Here is a 25,767-nt window from a genome sequence, read left to right as displayed (position 1 = left end):
AAGATCATATGACAATATCGCTAGTAGCTTTTGGATCAGTTTCACTGGAAGATGTCATTTTTTTTGGGAATGACAGTATATTAAATAAAGGTAGTATAAGATATAAATAGAAAACTTTAAAAAAGCAAGGAAGACACTGTTCTTCTGTGAAAGATAACAAATCAAGTTTAATACAAATAAATTTGATTTTCTTACTATTTGGTGCCGAAGACTTCTTGAGCATATCCCATTATACATTTATTTTGAAAGAGCAAATACACTTTGAGTGACAACAATGGCTAATCAACAAAAACTAAATGGCTAATTAAAATCAACAAAAACGTTAGGGGTGTCAATTTGTACTAAGGAAACCAAAAGACTAAATGAAATTACATGTGAATAACTGAATGGATCCCTGAGGCAGAGAGGCCATTATGGTTTTTTTTTTGGCAAACTTTACATACATATAGTTTTTACAAAAAACTAAATGAGGATAATCCAGTCTTTTCATTATGATAACATGATTACATTCATTAAAGCTATAGTGCGTAGTTTCTGCCGCCCCCATGAGGAATTCTAAGTAATGACAACAACACTGTCGGCGCGTCCACATGATACAAGCCTTCCGTGATCGCACACCGCCCTCCACCCTTACTTGTAGCCAAGGAGGACACAGGGGATTAAAAAAACATGACGGACTCTTCAGAAGAGGTCATTATCTTCACAATCTTCTGAACATAGTCATACTGAGAAATCCAGAGAGAGTTGTGTGGAGCTGAGAGTCTTAATTAGCTTTGTAGAAACTCAACGGCTTGAATGTAAAAGGACGTTTATTAAAAAAGGTGCAGTAGGTAAGCCTTATAAAACTAACTTTCTGTCATATTTGCTGAAACTGACCCTATGTTCCAGTAGAACTACATGAAGCAGGTCATTTAAAAAAAAAAGAAAATCTGGCTCCTCTGGCTCCACCTCCGCCTGTAGTGCCGCTCCCTGTTCAGATGCACCAATCAGGGCCAGAGGGGGGGTGTCTAACTGCGTGTCAATCATTGCCCATGCACACGCATTCATTCTCCCTTGTGGGGGGAGGGGCTTAGGAGACCGTTTTGGGCTTTAGCGGAAAGGGGGGAGCGACTGAGAAGTTGTCGATGTTCACATTTTTTGGCTAAGTACAGGAGCTTCACAATCCTACCTACGGCACCTTATCAAAAAGTTATGCACTAAAGCTTTAACAAAGAAAGACATTTACACTACAGCATTGTTATCACAAGCAGCTCTCATAATACAGTACCTCTACAAGCCCTTTGGAAATGTGTAGTTTGGCTTAAAGAAATGTGTGTGGTCAAAGAAAATAGTCTGATACTCCAGCACTGAACATGGCCCACATGATTAATAACATTATTAATAAAAATCAAGAGAGGAGTTGAACTTTTTAAATAAAAATGTAATTATTCAATATAAAAAATAAAAAAAAATCATCCCCAACATTACTTAAAAAAAAGGCATAAACTTTGGCATTACGAAGCAGAGAGCACCCTGTGACACACCGTGTCAGGCAAATTAAAGCTAGGCAACCCTGGACATCCTGGACATCCTGGTCAGGTACACTTGTGCTGCTTTTAGGGACTAAGGGGCTGATGCAGTTTGACGTGTTTTTTTAGCCTGCCTGATCCACTCTCGAAAATACATCACCTCTAACGCCCGGGCTGCGCGGACTGAAGGTGGGTCCTGGTCATTGCTGTAGCGGAGGTCCAGGTGATGGGCTCCGTCAGGAATCAGGATGGAAACCAGAGAATCCGTTATGTTGTGAGTCACTCCGCCAGCCGACCACGGGTCGAGTCCTCCGTTACTGAAATACAACAGCAGAGACGGAGCGCATTGAAAATATAGGATCAGACACTTGTAGGGCCGGGTACCGAATTTGATACTTTTTAGGCACCGACGAGTTGCCTCTAAAGTATCGAGTATCGAAAAATGCCTCGTCATTCAATACCCAGTTTTAATCCCTGAGTAGGGCTGCACGATATGAGGAAAATATGCAATAAGGTTGTTGAATATCGCGATAATGATATTTCTTGTGATAAATAAAAGATTTTAAAGTGTACTCAGTTCTGCTGCTTTCAGTATTCTGCTAAAATACAACAAATTGCTTGTTGAATTTAAAACAAACATTATTTTATTGAACAAATTTAACATTGAATTTAATATAAAAGACACCACTGAAAAGGAATGACATCATCTTTTTAAACTGTAATTTTCTTTCAACTGAACACAAAAAATCTCAGAGTGTCTATCGCGATGTGTCGCAGCCTTTCGCGGTAACGATAAAAAACACAATATATTGTGCAGCCTTATCCCTGAGTAAATCTCATCAGAGTCAGTGAGCCAATCAGCATGCAGCATGCTTCTACCAAGATCTAATAATGTCTGTGATTGGCTGTCTGATGTTACACGTCATAGAGACACGCAGGAAAAACTCTACGTGACACAGAGAGACAGGGCTCATGTAGTAGGAGCTGAAAAATAAAGAAAACCATTTGTGTCGTAATGTGTAATTTCTTTTTGGTTCATAAAATTGGTATTGAATAAAGCAGAGATCTTCAACAGGGGGTCCACGACCCCTAGGGGATCCTCAGAGTTAATACAGGGGGCACCAAGTTATTGTTTTAATACTTTTCCCCAAAAAATTTAAACATGAATCCAACATACTATTAGCAAAGATAAATAAGCCTATATGTAAAAAAAAAAAAAACTCAATAACATTAAAGATACGCTTATGTATGATACAGGTAGGTTTATGGATTCACTGTGCCTTCCACAAGTATGTTTGACATTAAAACATGATGCTATATGAAAATGTAAAGAGTAGCTTAGTATTGTAGGGCACCATAAAAAGGAATGTGTAAAGGCTTTAGGCCACCCTACATGTTATTGTCAGCTCAGTTTATTATGCAACTACATTTTATACAATATATGTAGTAGGGGTCCCTGCTCGTCTCTCTTTCAGGTCAGGCGTCCTTGGCCTAAAAAACATTGAAGACCCCTGGAATAAAGTATTGTTTAGGAACCGGTATTGAAGTAATAGTATTGAGATTGGTATCGAAAATATTTGAACAATACCCAGCGCTAGACACTTGTGTACCACATGTTAAGAGTGTTCATTTAGGTATGTAGAGCCACAAAATAACATCATGGTATTGAAATAAACATTGTCTTGTAAAACTTGTTTAATTTGTTATGAATCTATTTTGATGTGTTTTCACGTAACTTTTGCAATTTTACATACAGTATGTTTAAAAATATCAAAATTAATATCGGTCTCACAATATTCATAATCAATATCGAAATATCACAGTTTGTCAATATTGTGCAACCCTAGATGGTACTTTCCACAACTTCTGCTGATGGGAAACTAAAAAAGAGTGAGTCCAGTATAGCTGAGTAGATTCGAGCCATACCATGTAGTGAAAAAGCAGCATTGGGTTGTAGGTCATATCCGTCAACCTCCCACATGAGCAGTTAGTTACAAATTAAAACTGCTGGTCTTTTTTCTCAGTGCTGTTTTTAATGATTGCCATAATATGGCATGATATTTTATTTAAATTGCTTTTGAAAACATGCATATTAAATGTATGATTGCCCTACCTTTTTATAGCTTGACAAAGAATGCTAATTGCTATTCAATCTAATAGAACCCAGCTTAGTGTTTGTGGTTGAGCCACATCATTTATGGTTTACAGTACATACTTCTGTCTACCTCCTGTGGCTCTCCAGGTGTATCTACTCTTTATTTGTCTGCAATAAAAGCCAGTCAGAAATCGCCATTTTAATGGCTCTCGCTGCACTAGACAAACAGAAAACACAGAGAACCTTCTGCCTACCTCTGGCATTTGACAAGCCATGTTTACCTGAAGATGATGTTGCTGTGAGAGGCGATGTCCTTCGCCCCGTAGACTGTAGCTGCCCAGTCAGCTCGTGGCCTGACACCAAACATGGCGTTACACTCATCAGAAAAGGTCTGCAGGTTCCACTCCTCGGGTTCAAACATGTCGTGGACGCCGTCAGTGCACATGGGCATCACCATCTCTGTGCAGGCCTGGGAATGAGGGATTGAACACACATATATATACATACACATATATATATATACATACACATATATATATATATATATATATATAATATATATATATATATATATATATATATATATATATATATATATATTTTATATATTTATATATATATATATATTCATTGGGACAGGTAAAGCTGCCCACTGACACATGTGTGCTGCGATTTGTTCAGCGTGACAGGGCTGATCCCTGCACTCTGCGTTACTGCACCTGGTAAAACCAGCCCAGTAAACCCAGGCTGCCGGTCGCTGTCTGAGATGTGTTAAGACAGGAAGTGCTTCCGGTGTAGTTGTAGTAGACCTTTGCTGCTTGGGAGACACCGTGCAGCAGCTGGTAGTCAGACACGCTGGGATCCAAAGAAAGAAACTTGCACACCACCTTGAAAATATATAAAATAATGAACCACAAGTTTGTGATTACATTACAGTTTAGACCAGCTGTTAAACCTTGCATGCACTTTTTTAAATGGCATTAAAGAGAAAAATCTAAATATCTTATTCCCTTATATCCAAGTTGTTTACGTTTAAGTTTAAGACTGGTGATTGCTTTCTTGTGGCCCATAAAGTGTTTTTCCACATAAAAAGTAGTGGCGCCTGATTTGCATATGAAATTCCCTGGAATGAACTTGAATTTATTGCTCTAATCTTGGCACTCGAGGGAAAAAAACTAAAAACGTCCATTTACTTGAAGCCAGTGATTTAAATTTACTAAGTTTTGCTCTCCTCACTGCCACTTTCTGTGACCGCGGTTGATTTCTCAGAATGAATCGCGTGGATGATAAATATTTGAGTTTCAGCTTTTGTCTAATTTCACTGCGTGTTGTTATGGTTGCAGCCGCAGCAGAGTTGGCTGGGGCTGTTGTTCTGCACTCTTTGTGAGGCGGAGAAACTGGGCTTTCTTGTTTGGAGGTTGGAGGGGAGCTGCGCTAGTGTGGAGTCTGTTACTATGGCTTTTGTCTGCAGACTGGGGAGGAGTTGGTGGTCGATGGATGAGGAGGGCCACAGACATGTCCAACCAAAGATTTATACCGTGAAGAAAAAAAAACAAAAAAAAAAAACACTGCAATTGCTCCAAAGCATCTTCTCCTTACTTTTCAGATAGGATTAGGCTTATACATTCATCTCTGCCAACAGATTTCCCTCCTCTAAGCCCTCAATACCCCGTTCTCACACTCACTCAGATAATCACATTAGCTTTGTCATTAAAAAAGCTCCTCTTTGCACCCCCTGCCTAAACCGCTTAAACCACCCATAGGGGTCGCATACATTTAAGGCAAGGAGCCAAAAAACTAAAAAAAATGACCATTTAGTGTTTATTTCACCTTACATGGTGCTCCAGGATCTATCAGCGGCTGAATGATTAACAAATAAAGTGGACCAAAAAAAAAAGTATTTTGCTGGTAAAACTTCATGTGAGTGTGCTGTATGGGGCGCTCGGAGGGGTGTTGAAGCACTAAACAGAGTCGGGGTCAATAACAGAGCATGGTTTATGCACGTGACATGCCAAGGTGACTGGTAGAATACACTGCAACCAAGTCAATCAGCCTCCGCAAACAGCCGCTACACTGTCACAAGCTATTTTCCACGAAAACAGAGGATGTGCTTTGTAATTTTGAAAGTTAAAACAATAGCCACATTAGATGATGGTAGTTTTTTGTTCAATTTTTTGGCAAGTTATGCGATTCTTTTTTTTTTTTTTCCACATCAAGTGTCTAGTGAAGTATTTGTTCCAGGCTCATTGAAATGGGAGTGGGGAAACTTTTGTTTTAATGGCCTCATGAGCTGCTCTGGGCAAATGTCCCTCTTTCTGTGGAGCCATGTGAGCGTCCACAGAGGAACACCTCAGAGATCTGACGGAGTGTGCAAATGAAAAGGACCCTTGCTACGACAGAACAAAAGAACGGTGGCTTACTTGTAGCTGCTCATCTAAAGAATACTTTTAAAAAAAAAAAAAACTAAAAGAAGCTAGACCCTTATGAATATTAATGAAGTTAATTGACAGCTGTTGCAAACAGAAGCTTGGAAGACCACAACAAACACTTGTGACACAATCGGCTGAATCACACATTCACTTCAATTAAGGACCGGCTGTCGGGCCAAATCAGGCGCTTAACCAAAGACAAACAGAATTTAAAGTTGCAATAAAAGCAAAAGACATTTGGCAGCGAAATCAATTTGAAGTACTAGAGATTAGCGTTTCATTATATATAATTTTTTGGTCCATGCTAGATTTTTCCCCCAAAACAGTTTTGAATCTTAGATACAGTGTTTCACGAGTGGATGTTTGTACCTGGATCGGCCAGCGAGGAAGTGGCTGCAGAAAGTTTGCTTGGTAGGGGTAGTCCACCATGGCCAGGTTCACCCAGGTCTCCTGAAGCCAGCTCTTGAAGCCGACAGCTTCCACGCTGCTTTTAAGAGGAGCGCATAAACTGAATTCTTCTGACAGCCACTGAAGACCAGACGCTTGTCAAAAGAGAGCGAGAAATGATCCAATGTCAGTGAATCCCTTTTTCAATGGAACTGAATTTATGTCTACTGCTGGATACAAAAAAATTGACACTGTCGTTTTAACCAAGATAAAAACAAATGTTATTTTGCTAGCGTTTAACGACTACAGCTCCCATGGGTCTTCACAGGTATGATATCAAAACCTCATGAGAGGTTTAGCTACTAAATGCTAATGAAATAACCATATTCTTTCTAATAATTTATACTTTTTATTGATCCCCATAGGGGAAATTACTATTTTTTTTTACACGCTGTTGTTAGAACACACTACACACAGGCCTGAAATACACACACGTGGTATTGGTGTACTCTCACCACTAGTGGTGTGATAGGAATAAAAAGTATCACTAAATTCAATGAAGCTTATTGTGCCAGATTAGGCAGTTTTCCTGTGGGCACACTTCCTTCTTCACATCTGAGCCAGATGTTAAAGAACTGAGGTAGTCTGAGCTTCGCAGGTTGTACATTTTATGGATCCACACATTACAATCTGTCCTCTGTGGAGAGGCTCCAGACTTTATACCCATTGGTGCAACAAGTTTTAGTAACAGCTGTCCGGTTTCAGGCTCTAGTAGACAGTTAATTGGATTCACAAATGTAGGCGATTTAGACAAACGTGCAGAAATTCTTAAACTTCAGGAGCCTTCCTCATATATAAGATTAAACATGGTTTATTTATTATTCTGAATAAAATTCAAAACGAGTCCAGTGTTTTCCTTTAGGATTTTTTTTAGCAGTGGGGGTAGGTCTGTCCGAACAACAACCCCAACCCTCCCCCGTTTTTAGTGGAGCTGTTCGTTTAAAAGTCGACTCAGAAGAAAGCGTTTTGACAATAAACCAACAACAGTATGTGGAGTTAAACTGGACGGGCCCAGTAACCTCTGAATAGTTCTACTTGTTGTTAAATTGCAATGTGAGCGGCAGGATCATTTAAAAAGGCAACCGCGACTACATTTTTTGTACAGCCCTATGTCTGATACCGTGGTGGCAGAAATTTTGCCATGGTGGGCCACCACTACAAAATCAACATAGAGGAAACACTGGAGTCATATTTCCCACAGTATAAGGTAAGATAAATCAACCCACCGTTGCAGTATGACTTACCAGTGGAAGAGACATTGTTAATAGCCTTCCACGACTTTCTGATGTTTGCATCACAGTTAATGCCACTCTTGGCAAAGTCCTGTGTGACTATTTTGTAGAAGTCTCCACATGGCACCATACCAGGGAACTGCCATATTGGTGCGGAGGCTGCCAGAGCTCTGAAATACAATAAGAAGCAAAACCATTTCAAAATTACACAAGCTGCACATTATCCTGGGTAATCTTTATATCATTTGTGTAGCATGTTTGCTGGGGCAGCATAGTGATTACAGAGGCGTTGCAGAAGTCAACGGATCGCTGATTTAAACTCTGGTACCTAATGTCTCATACTTCCGTCGTGCCTCTGAGCAACGGTCCCATTGCACAGCAGGCCTTGTGGTTTGATTTGATCTAACTTTTCCTTTACCCTTTGCTAATGTTTGGAGCTGTAAACAAGCACAGTTGCTTGCTACGTCTTTGGGGAAATCCAACCTGAAGGCCCCCCCCACCCGACCTGCACTAATGTCTTACCCAACAACTATATTGGGGTATTTCATCCTGAACCAGGCGGCGAGCATCCCTCCATAGGAACCTCCGACAGCGATGACAGGACTCTGGCGAGCTCCAGGTGAAGAACTCTTCAGGTTCTGAATCAGCACTGCAAAATCTGCCAGGGCCTGCTCTGAGCTCAGGTAGTTCAGGTGTTTGCTGTCCTGCAAGCACAGGGCAAGTATTACTGGAAATGTTAGAGGGAAATTAACACACATACCATTATTACATTATTTTCACTGTTGATTAATCTGTTGATTGTTTTCTGGATAAATGGAATTAGTTGTTTGGTCTATGAAATGTCGGAAAATGGGGACAAAATGTGGACCAGGGTTTCCCAAAGCCCAAGATGACGTCCTCAAATGTCTTTTTATGTCCACAACTCAAAGATATTCACTTTACTGTCACAGAGAAGAAACTAGAACATATTCACATTTAACAAGGTGGAATCAGAGAATGTTTTACTTTTTTTTCATAAAACATGACTCAAAGCGATTCATCAATTATCAAAATAGTTGCAGAATTATTTAATAGTTTAAAACTAATCGATTAATCAACTAATCTTTAATATTAATCTTTAAGCTCTAAAATCATTTACTGGCACTGGACAATGAAATGTAACACCTTTAGCTGCAAATACAGTACAAGCCCAGTGGTTAGTGCTGTGGCCTCACAGCAAGAAGGTTCTGGGTTCGAATCCAGGCCTTTCTGTGTGGAGTTTGCATGTTCTCCCCGTGTCTGCGTGGGTTTTCTGCGGGTTCTCCGGTTTCCCCCACCACTAAAAATATGTTCCCCCCTACCTAACTAGCTGATGTGTGGTGAGCGTTCTGGCATCGTAAGGCGTTGTATGGCTGCCGTGCATCACCCATCTGGGTGCTACACATTAGTGGTGTTAGAGAGCAGTCCCCTCCCCCCAAAAGCGCTTTGAGTGTCTATGATAAAGCGCTATATAAATGTAATTAAATAAATAAAAATAAATACTGTGAATTTTGTTCTAGCAGGGGACCACAAAAAAGGAGAAAAACATGTAATCGAGCATATTTAATCAGACTTAGATGTAGTGTTAACACTGCATCTTCACTTACACTGTAAGAGTCTTGTCCAAATGGCAGCGACTCTCCATAGTAACGATGTTCTGCAAAAACCAGCATGGCGCCCAACTCCGCCGCAATATCCCACATGAAGCCCTACGGAGAAAACAGTGACACATGTTGAATCGGACTGAGCATCGCGTGCAGTCTGAATACAGGGGAACAGATGGGTGGCGCACAGTGTTGTTGCAGAACCAGGTGATGTCGCCTTCGTTGCCAGTGTAGAACAAAATGGGTCCTCCAGGCTGCTGCCAGTGTTTGTCAGCCACAAGGTATCTCTGTTTGAAGGTGCCATCCTCTAGGAAACCAAAATGATCGATCTGTAACGAACAGTAAAACACACAGAATTAGTGTATAATCTTAACCTTTGGGTTGTCTTCCTTTCGACCACTGTACTCCTGAAAAATCTACATTTCTTCTGACATGTTGGTCTCTTTTTTCAATGTTTTTGGCTCTTTGTTTTTTTACGTTTAACGCTTCTTTTCACTACTATGTACAAGCACCACTAACACCAACTTATTACCAGGGTTACACTCATTTTTGGAATTCATGGTCAATAAACCTTATTTATAGGAAATTACACCTAATACCGAAATTATGAATTATTTAGATTCAAATTAAAGGAAGGATAATTACAGAAGGGTATATGTCAACGTTCAGTCTGGTTTAAAAAAAAAAATTCCAATTCCAAATGCAAATTTAGTTTTTTGTAAAACACCCAAAATTCAATGAAAATAGAGATCCTATCTTCTGTTGTACTTGCGAAGCGCGATGTATGGAATCATCCATGTCATTTTTGGGTAATTAAAATTAGGTAGTTAAGGGGTGGCCTCTAGCTCACCCAGTAAGAGCGAAAAGACCCCAAAAAAATAATCTTTAAAAAAGAAAATAATAATAAATTAGGTAGTTAAAAAGAAACCCATATTTCTGATGTAGAAATTTTAAAAAAGCAGGTCAAATTTGACCCAAAGACAACACAGCTCAGCAAACTGATCGCCAACATCATAATCGCTCTCAGTGTAGCTGAACTGTGCTACTTGCTTGCTTAAAAGGTGCAACATCAAATGTAAACGTCTCTTGTGCATCGCTCTCACTTGTTGACAGAAAACCCAACGTGGCAATACTTTACTGATGTTAAAATCTACAATTAGCATTTCAGAGGATCCAGTCCAGTTGCACATCGACTGCTCGGAGCTGGATGTGATCAGCGGATAGCTGGCCCTGTGCCAACCACGGCGTTGTGAAATGACATTCCCGAGGTGGGATTCGAGGGTAATTAGCCCCAATTTGTATTAAAATATGTTGGAGCCAGTTTAAGGGATGCCACATTAGTTCCGCTTTAGATGAGCTCTGAGATATCCTTTCATCCAACCTCTGGGGATTTTTTTGGGGGTATCTTTCCCTTTCAACTAGATTTCCTGTATTCTTTATTAAACAAAAGCAGAAAGAAACCAACAACTTCACAGAGAAGACGGCCCCGTGAGGCTGCTGAGCTGTCCAACCCTTGAAACAGCACCAACGCCTAATACAAAATGTTTTTGTTTTGTTTCCCCCCCCCGCACCCCCTCCCTCCTCGCTCACTTCCCTCCTCAGTGGACACAAAGGAGGCAGCGATTTTATGAGCCAGTGACACCAAAAAGATTCCGGGGGCCTCAATGTGTTCATTCAAGCCTCGACTCCTTAGCGCTTGGCAATGCTTTTAAATGTGAGGGGACCATGGAAAGTTAGGCAGTTTGGCAGCAAAATCGGTTTCAGTGCTATTGGTCATCCAAAGTATACGGTTAGAATTTTGTGAGCAAAGCATTTAGGTTGCTGGATGTCTTTTAAAAAGACGAAAAATAATGTTTTGAGTTTGGGTTATCACTTCTTCTTTTTGTTATTCATACCAGGGTTTTAGATTAGATTCAACTTTATTGTCATTGTGCAGAGTACAAGTCAACAAAGACAACGAAATGCAGTTTGCGTCCAACCAGAAGTGCAAAAAAAGCAAAAAAGTGCAATGTGATATACAAAATATAGACAACTGGTGCATAGGCAGGACAAGAAATATATTGCAGTGTTATAAGAGCAGAATATATATGGCTATGCAATATGAACAATGTATGAACAACATGTACAGATATGTGCAATGTAGTAGCAGTGATTATAGTAGTAGTAAGAATAATATAGATATATGCAGTGTATTAGCAGAATATATAATAAGAAAAACGGATATTCTGTATGATCCATATAGACAGATATGTACAGTATGTACAGCTATATGCAGAGTGGTAACATTATAAGAGTAGTAAGAAAAAGTGTATTTGCAGGATGAATAGTATGAAGAGCAGTAGAATATGGCTATGTATAGGTGTAATTACACTATGTACATTTCTAAATTAATAAATGGTTTAAATGGTAGATGTCTGATTTTCGTAATGAAAGCCAAAGTCAAAACAGAGAATGTCCTATAAACTATGATCCTAATGCCAAACTAAAGTGGTTGAATATATAAAGTGCTCAGTGGTGGACTGTAACTAAGTACATTTACTCAAGTACTGTACTTAAGTACAAATGTTGAGGTACATGTACTTTACTTGAGTCTTTTCTTTTCATGCCACTTTCTACTTCTACTCCGCTACATTTCAGAGAAATATTGTACTTTTTACTCCACTACATTCATCTGTTACAGCTTTAGTTACTAGTTACTTTAGTTACTCCACTACATTCATCTGTTACAGCTTTAGTTACTACTTACTTTACACAATAAGATTTTTGCACACAAAACGCATGTAGTTTATAAAATACGTTTTATTATAAACTAAACTACCCAACAATCTAACGGCCTACAAGTCCAGCTGAAATGATTAGACCATTAAAACACACAACTGTTTGGATCCTTTCCAGTTTTAAAATGGGAGGACTTTACTGCATCGAGTACTTTCGCTTTTGATACTTCAACTACATTTCCCTAAAGATACTTACATACTTTTACTTAAGTAACATTTTTAATGCAGGACTTTTACTTGTATCAGAGTATTTTTACAGCATGGTATTAGTGCTTTTACTTTCAGGATCTGAATACACCACTAAAAGCGCTTCACCAAAAGGAGCCCTGGTGAGTACTGCATCACTCGCACCCACTCAGTATGCACACCACAAAACCTGATGGCATCGCTTTCATAACAACTCCACACCCTGATGAGTAGTGCCACCATGTGGTCACTGCAGGCTGAGCACTTGAGCGCTTGGTTCCAATTCAAATTCAGTTCACACAGTGCACGTCTACTGGACCAGAACTGTCACTACTCGAACATGACAAGAGACTGTTGCGTTACAGGCTCGCAAATGAAGACATGAGGGAAACAACTCAAACCCAAGCTCCAGTAAACTATGACAGTTCATTTGGAGGATGCTAAAGGGACACTTCCATTCATTGTTTGGAGGCAAAATGCAGTCAAGAGGATTTCCTCTTCTAGATCACTTGGTGCTCTGCTCGCAGCAGCTTGCCCCGCAGAGAGCGTAGAGAAAAAAGGCTGCATGATTGATGATTACTTTTGTAAAAAAATAAATAAAATAAAAAAAAAAAACAGTAGCAGACTTGCTGCTGGTGCTGAAAAGTGGATTACAGGGATTTTATTTATTTGTTGTTCTTGTCGAGAAGAAGCAAACAATTTCTGGCTGATTGGCCAAAGAAAGCCCTTCAGACAAGACAAAGGGCGTGAGAAGGGAGGAAATGGTGTTTATCTTCTGGTCAGTGTGGCTGATTAGGCAGGATGGCGTGGGCTGGACCAGGTGTGGAGCATTGCCCCCACCCCCCCCCAATACCAATACGGTTTTGTGCATACACATAATCGACAGTTTATACATAGGCCTAGTTATTTCCATTTCAATTCATTATTTTCTTGATTTGTTGATTAATATATCAAAAAATATCAGAAAATGTGTCAACAAATGTCTCGTTTTACCCGAACAATAGTCCAAAACACAAAGATATTTTGTCTACTTTAATGTAGAATATATTATTAATTTAGCTTATTTTTCAAAAGTGCTGTAGTACAACTAACAGGAGACAAGTTATAATTGAGGTAAGTTTGGAGACACTACCTTATTTAATCATTAAATTTGTAAATATTTTTGTTGTATCTCTTTTCGGTGTTGTAATTTGTAGACGGCCCTAAGCACTCGTCTTAGTGCCGGTAGCAGCAGAGAGCAGAAGCCAGCAGGCAAGTGTTATTTAAATAAACTTCTGGTGTACTTACAAACTTTCCAATCCATCGTTTTATGAGTGCATAACCTATATATACTAGTGTAGAAGTTTGGTATCATCTCGGGCATTATTAGTGGGGTAATGTACAAGAGACACTCTTGGATCCATTAGCCCCTGCGCTAAGCTATTCAGCTGATAACGCTAACTGGTCCAATGTTCGACCCAGGTGAAAAAAGCTTCTGGGGGGGTGCTTGGCTCGAGGTCATGGTGCAAAGGACCCTAGGGTGAAATTACTCCGAACCATCACTTTTTTCAAAATCAAAAGATTGAGCTTGGTCTGGTGATAGCCAGACTACAGACAGATACTAGGACTGCGCGACTAAACATGTCCAGTCTCTAAACGTGGGTAGCCTGGTTGAGTTTACCTTTCACAGCATCCCTGATTATAGGAATAAGGAGAGTCATTTACACACGAGCACAATCTAGGGATTGTATGAGTCAGGTTCGCAAGTCACTAAAACGTGACGCATGCACTCAGCATGCAATTGGATTCTCCATGAAGTAACAGTAAATGGAAAACGTAAAGGCTGAGTGGAGATCTTTCAAGCCCCCCCGAGATAAAAGTGTTTCACATTCACAGGGCCCCGGAGACCTTTTTAGGCACGGAGCCAGGAGGGATAGTTACAGATCTGCTGGCAGGAACACAGCCAATTGTGATGGTTTTCCCTTCACTACAGGAAGCCAGAGGGAAACACCTATTGTCTGCAGACACAACATCAACAACTCCTACAGAATCAAGTACATTACCATGTTAAAAAAAGAGCAAGTGTTGCAGATATTAGTGAGCCCAAGTATGTACAGTAGTGATAAATGAAAAAAAGGTGAGCAAACTTGAGCCAGAATTAGGGCTGGGCAATACGGAGAAAATCAAATATCACGATATTTTTAACCAAATACCGTGATATCGATACCGCAACGATATTGTAGTGTTGACTATTGGTGCTTTTCACAAAATATTAAACACAATGAGATTTTTGATAAGTAATCATCAATAATGTGGATATAATGACTAAGTGGGTAAAGGCAAATAATAGAACAGTTACAACAGTCTGGTAAGTTCAGAAAAGTACATCACTTTACTGTAATGCAGCCTTTAAAACCAGGAAAAGACAACACTTATGTCATATTACAAATTATGATATCCAAAATCTAAGACGATATCTAGTTTCATATCACGATATCGATGTAATATCGATATATTGCCCAGCTCTAGCCAGAAATCAAATAATACAATCAATTGTATTTTTCAGAAAACATGCTGCTTATTGTTTTTACATGGCACATACTTACTGGATTATTGTATTGTTTCTAGCCAAATATGGGCATCATTTTTATTAAGGCTATTCATTTGAATTATTACTTTTTACACCACTGAAAACAGCTCCTGTGGTTCCAAACCAAACATTTAAAAGTGAAGTGAAACAGAAAGAAGTAAAAGAGGATGAACCCAAGTGTGAAACACATCTGTAAAATACAGTTTTTCACGGACAAAAAGAAAAACAACAACAACAAAAAAATGTAATAGACACATTTTAAACTCACCTTCTGGTCAAAATAAAATGTTTCATAGCTGATGGTGGTCTCGGCGGAGTAAGATGAGCCACCGAGCCTGCTGAGAAGTTGTGGTTTGAGGGCGACTGCGTACTGTAAACAGCCGAGGCACAGCGTTAGGAGGCAGGTAGCTGCAGCAGCTCTGTCCGAAACCTGCGTCCTCTCTCCGGCCTTCATCGCTGCTCTAACTGTCAGACACAGCTCACAACAGACCGATCTTCAGCACGTGATACAATGAGGTCGCATCATATCATACTCGCTGCTTGCACTGGGAAGTACCGACCTGTCCCCTAATAGAAAGGAAGTGATACTCGCTTGTCAGCAAATCCAGAGAGGTGTTGTCAGACAGCGGGTGACCTACATTTAGCTATTTAGCAGCAGAGCAGGAAGCATCAGGGGTCAGCGTCTTTTCCAACTTTTGGAACAACTCACTGTAACGTTAGCCCGGGCTAGCATTCAGCCGAAAGCATGGTTCCTATACTGTACCGTAAATACGCTCGCAAGGGTTGATGGGAGTCTGAGTTGTGTGCACGTTGTTACCATTGACATATATAAAAGGTTGTTACGCTCAATACCTCGCTTTAACGTGGCATAATCATGCACCCGTCGCTAACGAGGCCTCGTTAGATTTGCTTCGAGAGTAAAATCTCTTCTTGTGAGGCCACTGTGTATCTAAATGTATCCTAATATGGGGGCTTTTATTTTGAAGGTCTGTAGCGGACATGTAAAATCAAGTGCTAAAGAGATATTGATCATTATTATGATTAAGCACATACAATCACACTTGAAGGGAAACATATTATTACCTATTTTGAATGTAAAGATAGAAATGTATGTTAATCTCTTTATTTTATTAGGTATAGTTCCATATTCACAAAGCAAATGTTCCAAATCAACACCATGTTTTAAACTATTCCAAATTGAAATTGAGTCTCAAATAAGAAAGGTATTTTAATTAATAACTGATATCTACACAAAATGATTTAATTAAGAACTCCTGCTGTCAATATCATTAATGAAGTTTGCAAGTCTGTCACTTCTTTACTTATGTATCTTTTTTTGTTTATGTTTAAATTATTACTGTCATACTTACTTTCATATTATATTATTTGCACTTATTTATGTTTACGGACTGTGATGACGGAATATTTGTAAATTGAATTCTAAATAAATAAATAAAAACATTATTATGATTATGGTTATACGCTTTTTTTTAGGCTACAACATTTTTCGTCACATACAGCAAACTCTCCTCACTATCGCTAGCTGCCTGTCCCCTGAACACACTGTAAAAAACGCGGTCTCTGTAGACAGCCCAGGCTCTACTAACGGCAACAAAAACAAACTGCGCCGTTTGTGGAGCCTGGGCTGTCTACAGAGACCGTGTGTTCAGGGGACAGGCAGCTATTAGATAGTGAGGAGATGTTTTTTACAGTGTGTTCAGGGGACAGGCAGCTAGCAGATAGTGAGGAGATGTTTTTTACAGTGTGTTCAGGGGACAGGCAGCTAGCAGATAGTGAGGAGATGTTTTTTACAGTGTGTTCAGGGGACAGACAGCTAGCAGATAGTGAGGAGATGTTTTTTACAGTGTGTTCAGGGGACAGGCAGCTAGCAGATAGTGAGGAGATGTTTGCTGAATGTGACAAAAAATGTTGTAGCCTAAAAAAACGCATCACATCACTTAGAGCACCTTTAAGGCAGGAATGCCCAAAATAAAAAAAAAATTAAAAAAGTTAGCTAGTTAGTTGTTTGAACTGCAGCCCTCAATGGTCACAGCGAGGAACGGCAACATTAGTGAAAGTAGCGTTATTATGGATCCCACGTAACTTCTACGTAAGTCCCGCCCTTAAGAAGCAGCTCGATTGGTTAGGGTTAGGCATTGACCTCGAGTAATTAAGGTTAGGATAGCCGATTGGTCAGGGGATAGGACCTGAACAAATCGGCCAATAGTAGTGTTGCGAATGCTATTGGGTCTTGCCTAGAAGTTGCGTGGGCTCCATAATAACTCGCCGAAGTGGCGTCAATGCAAATATAGCCGATTTACGTTTCCGGTAAATAATTTCAAAATAAAACATAGACAGAGGTACTAGTCACCACGGCAAGGCAGTAATCACGGGAATGATTGACCATAAGCAGTAATAACCTGACAACTGGACGATATTTAGTGTATTTAGTGTATTTAATGTTACAGTATTATGTTGGTAATATTTTGTACACAAAGAAAAATAAGCACAACATCCCAATAGTGTTTTCCTTTGTATTTCCCAATATTGTGTTGACAAGAAGATGCAAGGGATTAACAATAAATCACTGCTGTTAAATCTAAGGTAAAAGGCAAAACAAAATGCTCGCTGGTTGTACAAAGGGATTACTGTAATTAAAAAATATAAAAGCAAAGTGCCAAAATGTACTACACATCTGTACAACAAAAGACAAAATGTTACAATAAAAAACAATGAGTGCAGTATATGGCATTGTGCAATTCGGTACATTACAGGTATGGCAAATATAGGATAGATAAAGTTAGACACTCCAAATCATGGTAAAAACATGCTGGACAATCAAGAAATTTCACAATAAAAGCATATGAAGTAGCTACAACAAGTCATACACGAAACTACATGAACATACCCCTTCAAATTAATAAGAAGTGATACAATTTCATGGCTAGGCAGCAACAACAAAAGGCAGAAATATCCATGTCTGTGGATAAAAGAAACAGCTGACAGTCAAATAAAAGGTCTTTTCGAGTAAACTGTTTATAATTTCTACTGATGACTTACAATATCTGAGGCTTTTCCAACTGCTTCATACTATAACAACGGACTTATCGCAAGCACTGCAAGTATGCTAAAAAATAATGGTGTCACAGAATACTGTTTCAATGTAGTATTTTATACATGTGTTTTAGTTTATGTTATCCGACACAAAAACATATTTTAGCAGCAATTGGAAACAAATATTTCACAGTTTGTAATGACGGGTGCAAATAACTACTGATAAATGAGATTATGAAAGTTCATTAAATTGTATGCCATTCTCAGAGCAGAAAAAAAACTAGTGGGGAATATGATTGTGCAACAGATTTTAGGGTAAGTTTGCAAACTCTTTTTTTTTTTGCAACTTGATCAGACTTGGTAATCTAAAAAAAAAAAACATACTGTATGTAAACATATTGTTACCATTTACTGATAACCTCCAATGATCATGACACTTGTTGTCAACGATGTGGAATCTGTAACAAAATACCTGGTAGAACTTTTTTCTCAAGTAATACTGCTGGTGAATATTGATGTGTGTTTTAATGACAATGGATCCTAAAGCCCAAACAGGAAAATGCTGCCATTTCGCCATTAGGGGGACAAAATGGAGCCCTACTCAAATTCCTGGATGCATCAGGCAGACAAACTTTACATCCTGCTGCATTGAGGACAATGTTATCCAAACTGGCAGCATCTAAAATGCTTGCTCCTGGGAAGCCAAACTAACTTTGACTAACTCTTGTGTGCAGCTTAAAAAAGGCATGGGACTAGAAATGATGAGATTAAGAAGTGGCTTTATGCCATTTTAGAAGGACGGAGGCATTGGGGGCTCAGCCATCTGCCCTCTACAGTCAATGGCTGCTGAGTTACCACGGCCAGAAGTCTGAGCTAATTGAGGTTGCAGCAGCTCAAGTAACTGATGGTTTTACCCTCACCGGGCATTGGGGCAGTGTCATTGTTATCCAGCTTGTTCTGCTTAGCCTCTTGAATGAGTTCGCAGGCCAGGTCGAGGAAAAGTCTCTCAACATTGTCGGACTCTTTGGCGGAGGTCTCCAGATACAGCATGCTCTGAGACTCGGCAAAGTCTTCAGCCCTCTGTCTGAGAACCTCTCTCTTCTCTGCCAGATCTATTTTATTACCTGAAAGACACAGAACATCCATCCGTCAACATCGGTAACAAGTAAGAATGTGGCTTTCTTGCATCTCAACACAGATCTCAACACAGTGGTGGGTGAGGATGCGACGGATGGAGTGGAGGTGTATGTGTGTGCACGCATGTGCGTGGTGGATGTGGGCAAAGAAGGTGCGGGAGCTTTTCATTCCAGACAAACATGGTTTCTTTCCTGAGAAGGGAAATCACACCGTGAAATGTGTGTTAACAAAACTGGCTTTGACTTTTGCAAATCTATCAGAAATTGCCTCTGACATCAGCCTGGACCCTATTGTCTCATGTTTTTGTGTCTAAGAGACTGATGGGAACAGCAACTTTGGAAACTGATCCAGTATTTAAGCAAGGCGAAACAACAATGCAATTTACTGCAATGTAACGTTCATGGGCAATTGCGCACCTTCAATTTACACCCACTAAAAGTGCTTGTTTTACCCCTGACATGCTCAGGTTGTTGTTCTAAGTGTCTGACAGCATTATGGAAAGGATCCCTACAGAGGTCGACCTTTTGGTTAAAGACTAAGATCCTTTTTGCTGGCTCTATCAGAGCTGGAAAGTAACGAAATACATTTACTCACGTTACTGTATTGAGTAGTTTTGTTGTGTATTTTGTATTTTCCAAGTAGTTTTTAAAATTGGTCATTTAAAATGTACTTGATTACGTTTTGAGTGAAGGATTGTATTTCGCTAAATTACAAATCCCATCCGTTACGGCAGCAGTGTCAAACTCAGTTTCACTACGGGCCACACCGGAAAATAAGAATCACATCAAGGGCCAGACATGATTAGTTTATTATTTTTTTATTTAATCGAAAAAGTCAAACATCTTTGACTGTATTATTGCATCTCTCATATACCCTTCTCCCTTACAGCTTAGTTGACATAAAGCCCCAAAAAAGTAACTTAGCCATCAAAGAAAAAAGCGAGGGAAAAAAAGTTGGAAAATGCGCCAAAAACTTCAGCAAATGTTGCAAAAACATATAGAAAAAAAAAGTGACAAAAACTTTAGAAAAAGCGACAAAAACAAGGTGGGCCAAAATTTATTATGAACCGAAATTTGTTATGAGGGCCGGATCTAAATCTGCCAGGGGCCAGATTTGGCCCGCGGGCCTTGAGTTTGACACATGTGCGTTAGGGGGTAAAAACTAAAAATACTTTGACTAACGAAAACCAAAAGGAAGAAAAGAAAATCGCGCCCGGAACCACTACAGTGATCTAGGCTGCCTCCCAGGCGCCAAGTCTTTCTGTCGGAGATTGAGAACGAGACGGAGGTAGATCAGGCGAGCGACAACCAGTTTCAGTAGAAATGCTAGCTGAAACATCCAATTCTGACGAAAAATCCTTGGCCACATTTGAAAGAGGGGCAATAGTATCATCATGCAATGCCAGATGTGCCTGCCAGAGGTGACTGAACTGGCAGCATTCAATAACTCCACATCTAATCTGCGGAAGCATGTTTTGGTAAGTATTTGTGCATTGGTACTTCAAACTAAGTTTTCATGACTAATAGCAAATTGCCAATTAGCAAAACAACAGGTTTCGTGGCATTGCTCATTTTTGTCTAGCGCTAGCAACCCGTAGGACAACGTATGTAGGACACGGGCTAAATTTATTCACATACATCTAATTAGCTCATATGGGCTACTTAGGTGTGTAGAAGCTAGCTGCTACATGTGTATACATTTGTACAGCTTTTTCTTTAATTAAAAACAAACTAGTTTGGGATTTATGACCCCTTGTCCTATTTTCACTGCATGGAAGAGATCCCCCCCACCCCATTTTTCAATTTTTTTTTTTTTTTATGTAACTAAGTAACTTTTACTTCAAGTACATTTTAAATTAACTACTTTTACTTGAGTAATTTTTCAGATAGGTAATTTCACTTGTACTTGAGTAATATTTCATCAAAGTATTGGTACTTTTACTTGAGTACAATATTTTAGTACTTTTTCCACCTCTGGGCTCTTTACACGCTAAAAGTACTGTTTATTTAAATGGAGTCTGGTGAGTTTGGCTATTTCAGGGCAGTTTTCTCATAATGAACAATGAGCTCTGTCATAAAATATGTCCATCAGTTATTAAAGTAGGGCGTCTTACCGACTAATATAGTCACCACCTGGTTGTTGGCATACTGCTCAATCTCCCTCAGCCACTCTGGAAGGCACCTGAAGGAGTCCTCACAGGTAATGTCGTACGTAAGAATGAGGGCGTTGGCACTGCGGTAATAACTCTGAGTAATGGAGCGAAATCTCTCCTGTCCAGCTGTGTCCCATATCTGCAGCTGGAAAACATAACATATCAAGTGAGTGACTTTCCATCTAAACTATCACCAGAAAAAAAAAGGCATCTGATTTTATATTTGAAAAATAATTTAAAACATTGTGTACCTTGACCTTCTGCCCTTTGATTTCCACTGTTTTAATCATGAAATCTACTCCAATAGTAGCCCCCTGTCCAGGTGGGAAAAGGCCCTAAAAAATAAAAACAGAAATACATAGTTTGATACTCTGATCCTTTGTAATTCAATAACTCCAAACTCATAAACTCAGACTTATACAAACCTGAGTAAAGCGCCGGACAAGACATGTCTTCCCAACTCCAGCATTTCCTATCAGAACTATTTTGAACAGGTAGTCATAATCTTCCATGCTCATGCTAAACTGTGAAAAATAAGGAACAAAAGAAATTGGTGATAAGTAAATGCATTCAAATTAAATCACTGCATTTGACCAAAGTGATCTCAATTGTCTCTAGCTGGTGTTGATGCAATTGGTACAAATTCTGAAAAGCCCTGCAGGCACACAGTGAAGATGCTGAGTAAACTAACAAACGGTTGTGAAACTGGCAGACAAGCATGCACCCCCAGGAGAGATCCCAGCTGACATTTGACCTGAATAATCTTCACTAACACGAACCATATGAATTGTGAGCCCTGGTCCAGATCTTCAGCATTTGAATCCAGATCTACTGTAGCTCAGTTGCACAAATGCACTGATAGCACTGGAAACTGTACGATAAATAGAAATGTCAATTTTCCTTACTACTTACTTATAGAAAAGGTTTCTGTTCTCTCAAATCTTAGTTTAATAAAGTGGTTATTACTGTTGCCGTTAGATCTAGGCAATATATCGATATTGTGATATGAGACTAGATATCGTCTTAGATTTTGGATATCGTAATATCGTAATATGGCATAAGTGTTGTCTTTTCCTGGTTTTAAAGGCTGCATTACAGTAAAGTGATGTACTTTTCTGAACTTACCAGCCTGTTGTAACTGTTCTATTATTTGCCTTTACCCACTTAGTCATTATATCCACATTACTGATGATTATTTATCGAAAATCTCATTGTGTAAATATTTTGTGAAAGCACCAATAGTCAACACTACAATATCGCTGCGGTATCGATATCGAAGTATTTGGTAAAAAATATCGTGATATTTGATTTTGTCCATATCGCCCAGTCCTAGTTGTAGTTACATCTCGCCATCTCTGGTATTCATATAAATCATAAAATACACAATTATTGTATTTTGTCCTTTACCTTCCATCATTTTAGCCTCGAAAACTGAGAACAATATTACACAGAGGAAATGGTTTTTTTTTTCTGTCACTTCTCCATCGGTACCCATTTCTACATCATACTGTATTATACGTGCACAATGATTATTATTTTTTTGTTTTGCAGTTTTAAGGGACCGTGCACTACTTTTGGGTGGATAATGGAGCCACGGATGATCAAACCACTTTTTGGGTTAATAATCTGCAATATTAAACACATATGTGTGGCTATTGGAGCTCTGTATATTTGGTCTGCGTCCACACAGCGGCATGTAAAATGCATTCATAAAGCGGTAACATACATTTTTAGTATTTTCTGCAGTTGCATCTGCTCTGATAACAGCGAGAACCAGGCCTAACGTTATACGTGCGTGAAAACTAAATTTCTCGTAAAAAAAAAAAACACATCAAACTGTTGCTTGCATGACGCCCTAAATCTTCGAATGCCACCCTGAATGCAATCAACCATACTTTAGGGTTTAATTAAACTGAAATCACTTGAATTATCCCCTGTGTCGCATTTCCTTTTTCGCCCTTTTATCTCGTTTTGTAACGCAAAGTAACATGGTAGCATTCTGCACAGATTTGGTCTGCGTTAACGTTCAATTCCTTACAATCCCTAATGCTTCATTTCCAGTCGGAGTTGATAGCCATTAGGGCGAAGCTAGCAACAGTAGCAACTATAGAAGCTACCGTGCGACTCTAGCCATTTTGGCAGATGCAGGAGGGGGGGGGAAATCTCAGTCAGCCCTGCGAAACGAGTCTGAAAATAGTTTACTTACCAAAAACACGGGGTATTCCCCGGATTTATAACTACTCGGTATGCATAGGTCACCTCATCAAATAGGCAAAGCCGCTGCTGGGCAGGGCATAACTCCTCTGGCTGTGTATCCTCAGCAGCAGCAGCAGCCTGTCTGAAAGAGGAGGAGGAGGAGGAGGAGGACTGCACGCAATGATGTCATCAGCTCACATGCAAAGTACATCTACTCAAGTAACGTTACTGTGCTTCAGTGCTATTCGGAGCTGTAACTAAAGTTGGTTTTATATTGGACGTTGGCTATTCGACACGTTCGAAACGTCTATCATGCAGACCTTTTGACATATCCATCTCAAAACACATCTGGTGAACTCAGCTAACTGCCCTACACATAACACAAAGTTTGTTTTTTTCAAAAAGAATAAATCCACCCTTTGATGTTAAAAAAAATTTTAATCTAAAAAATGCTATACATATTTTATGCGGCTTGACCTTTTAACTTATCCAAGGGTGTTTTTTTTTTAATTATTATTATTATTTTTTAAGAAGCATATATAGCGTGTATCGGGCAGTTAGCTGAGTTCACCAGAAGTGTTTTGACGTAGGTGAAAAGGTCAAGCCGCATAATAGATTTATAGCATTTTTTAACATCAAAAAATATTTATAAAATCAAAGAGTGGATTTTTTTTTTTAAAGAAGCCTTATTGTGTTATGTGTAGGCCAGCTAGCTGAGTTCACCAGATGTGTTTTGAGATGGATATGTCAAAATGTCAAGCTGCATAATAGAGTTTTCGAATGTGTCGAATAGCCTATTTCCAATATAAAACCAACTTTACCAAGGTGCTGTAACTTAAGTATTTCTACGTTGTTTAATGTTGTCTTATTATTCCACTGTAGCCTATTTCATCGATACAGTTTGGCACTGCGGTTAAGCTAGCCGTCGCTCCTACAACAGCAGGCGTCAAATCAGCCGACACTAAAATTGTAGTGCACCCGTACACATTAATATCGATATCTAACTACGGTAAATGTATTCCAACAGCTCAGATCGAGCAGACGAGAGCTAGCGATGAAGTTAGCGGAGGGATCATATACAAGTGTGACTACGTCCGGTTTACAAAATAAAGTGTTGAGAAAACCATGGATGTATTGTAAAAAAACAACAACATTGAAATCATCTTAATTGGATTATGTTCACAATTGCAAGTTAAAAAACTTTTTAAGACCTGTTTGTCTTATAAATAAAAAACAAAACACTAAATTGTGAGTGGAAATTTACTTTATTCTTTGATTTTGTGTTCATCATTCAAGAAATAGTTCTTGAATGATGAGTGGCCTACAGATGCAAAGAGAACTTTTTACTTTATGAATTTAGAGATTTCTCAAAAGTAAAAGTTGTTGTCCTTTCCAGAGAAACAGAATAAGCCTTTTCGTCTTTGATGTGGTACAATTAACATTTATTACTAGTTTTTTATACTCCATGCACAAATACTTTGCATTCTTCAAACTCAAAAGTCAAAAGTCCCTTCCAGAGATCAAGGACTTCAAGACACTTGATTGAACTTAGTACTTTTTGGATAACTTGTATAAGTATAATGAAACACTTTGTGTAGTTTGAGTAATTCAAAGTCAAACTCCAACTCCAAAGATATTGTGATGTGGCAGTGGTAAAACATTTCGGTCGTAGAATGAGACACTAAGTACAGAAATTGTATGATAATCAGAATCAGAATCAGAAAAGCTTTATTGCCAAGTATGTTTACACACACGAGGGATGTGTCTTGGTATCGTAAGTGCAAATCACATTAAAACATTAAAGCAACATGCACAAACACACGAGTCGCCATATGCGGCGCCATCTCAACTCTCTCCTAACTCTCGCAACAGATACAGCCATAGGCGCGGGAAGTAGGGGTGCTGGGGGTGCGGCAGCACCCCTTGTTGGCAAACTGCGATCAAGCCCGTATTACCCAATGGGCATTAATCATTATGGTGATAATTATCCAATCAGAATAAAGTAAAAGTTGTTTAATGTAATGATTGGGAGAAGGCCGCATGCACTGTGTAGATTGGCTAAAGATAAAGGTGGGTGGGCATAGAGCAGGTTGTTTACATCGCACTGAATCAAGATCAGTTTTCTAAGAACGAGTTGAGATTGAAAGAGTGGAATTAATTTGTAACTGATCCCCGGTCAGATTGGGTTGTATCGCGCAGTGAAAGTGTGGAAAAGGGAGAGAAAGAAGAAGCGGCTGCTATAAAAATGTCCCGCGAATAAATAGCTTTTTAAAAAAGAGCTGGGGATGACGAAGAGGAGGATGTCGAGGAGCTAGCCAACGTTAGCTTTTGAAGAATCGCTGCCTTCTACCAGCTACAATCTG

At 39.3% G+C, this 25,767-nt stretch overlaps 2 protein-coding genes across 2 annotated transcripts; both read right to left on the bottom strand.

Annotated features, from left to right (window-relative positions):
• Positions 1-1,091: 1,091 nt before the first annotated feature.
• Positions 1,092-15,755, bottom strand: LOC120547720 (prolylcarboxypeptidase (angiotensinase C)). Its single transcript, XM_039783339.1, has 9 exons — positions 15,134-15,755; positions 9,522-9,662; positions 9,337-9,438; positions 8,234-8,415; positions 7,724-7,881; positions 6,402-6,574; positions 4,323-4,490; positions 3,885-4,072; positions 1,092-1,825 (listed from the first exon to the last, which is right to left on the bottom strand). Exons 1-9 carry the CDS (start codon positions 15,317-15,319, stop codon positions 1,603-1,605), a joined length of 1,521 nt encoding a protein of 506 aa, XP_039639273.1. The 5' UTR covers positions 15,320-15,755; the 3' UTR covers positions 1,092-1,602.
• Positions 15,756-17,302: 1,547 nt separating this feature from the next.
• On the bottom strand, positions 17,303-23,568 carry rab30 (RAB30, member RAS oncogene family). Its single transcript, XM_039783352.1, has 5 exons — positions 23,415-23,568; positions 21,634-21,732; positions 21,460-21,543; positions 21,170-21,353; positions 17,303-19,043 (listed from the first exon to the last, which is right to left on the bottom strand). Exons 2-5 carry the CDS (start codon positions 21,724-21,726, stop codon positions 18,793-18,795), a joined length of 612 nt encoding a protein of 203 aa, XP_039639286.1. The 5' UTR covers positions 21,727-21,732; positions 23,415-23,568; the 3' UTR covers positions 17,303-18,792.
• Positions 23,569-25,767: the final 2,199 nt, after the last annotated feature.

Source organism: Perca fluviatilis, chromosome 2 (genome assembly GCF_010015445.1).
Source record: "Perca fluviatilis chromosome 2, GENO_Pfluv_1.0, whole genome shotgun sequence".
Taxonomy (NCBI): Eukaryota; Metazoa; Chordata; class Actinopteri; order Perciformes; family Percidae; genus Perca; species Perca fluviatilis.
Note: the sequence above shows the minus strand (reverse complement) of the source record. Positions and strands in the feature narration are given on the sequence as shown.

What these genes read in the sequence shown, in the direction of transcription:
- LOC120547720 (XM_039783339.1), bottom strand. Translation starts at nt 15,319, where the DNA reads ATGAAGGCCGGAGAGAGGACGCAGGTTTCGGACAGAGCTGCTGCAGCT. An exon ending in TACCCCAATATAGTTGTTGG is followed by an intron (nt 7,882 to 8,233) that starts GTAAGACATTAG and finishes ATTGTATTTCAG; the next exon opens with AGCTCTGGCAGCCTCCGCAC. An exon ending in TACTGGGCTGGTTTTACCAG is followed by an intron (nt 4,073 to 4,322) that starts GTGCAGTAACGC and finishes CCTCATTCCCAG; the next exon opens with GCCTGCACAGAGATGGTGAT.
- rab30 (XM_039783352.1), bottom strand. Translation starts at nt 21,726, where the DNA reads ATGAGCATGGAAGATTATGACTACCTGTTCAAAATAGTTCTGATAGGA. An exon ending in TCAAAGGGCAGAAGGTCAAG is followed by an intron (nt 21,354 to 21,459) that starts GTACACAATGTT and finishes TATGTTTTCCAG; the next exon opens with CTGCAGATATGGGACACAGC. An exon ending in GGTGGTGACTATATTAGTCG is followed by an intron (nt 19,044 to 21,169) that starts GTAAGACGCCCT and finishes TGTGTCTTTCAG; the next exon opens with GTAATAAAATAGATCTGGCA.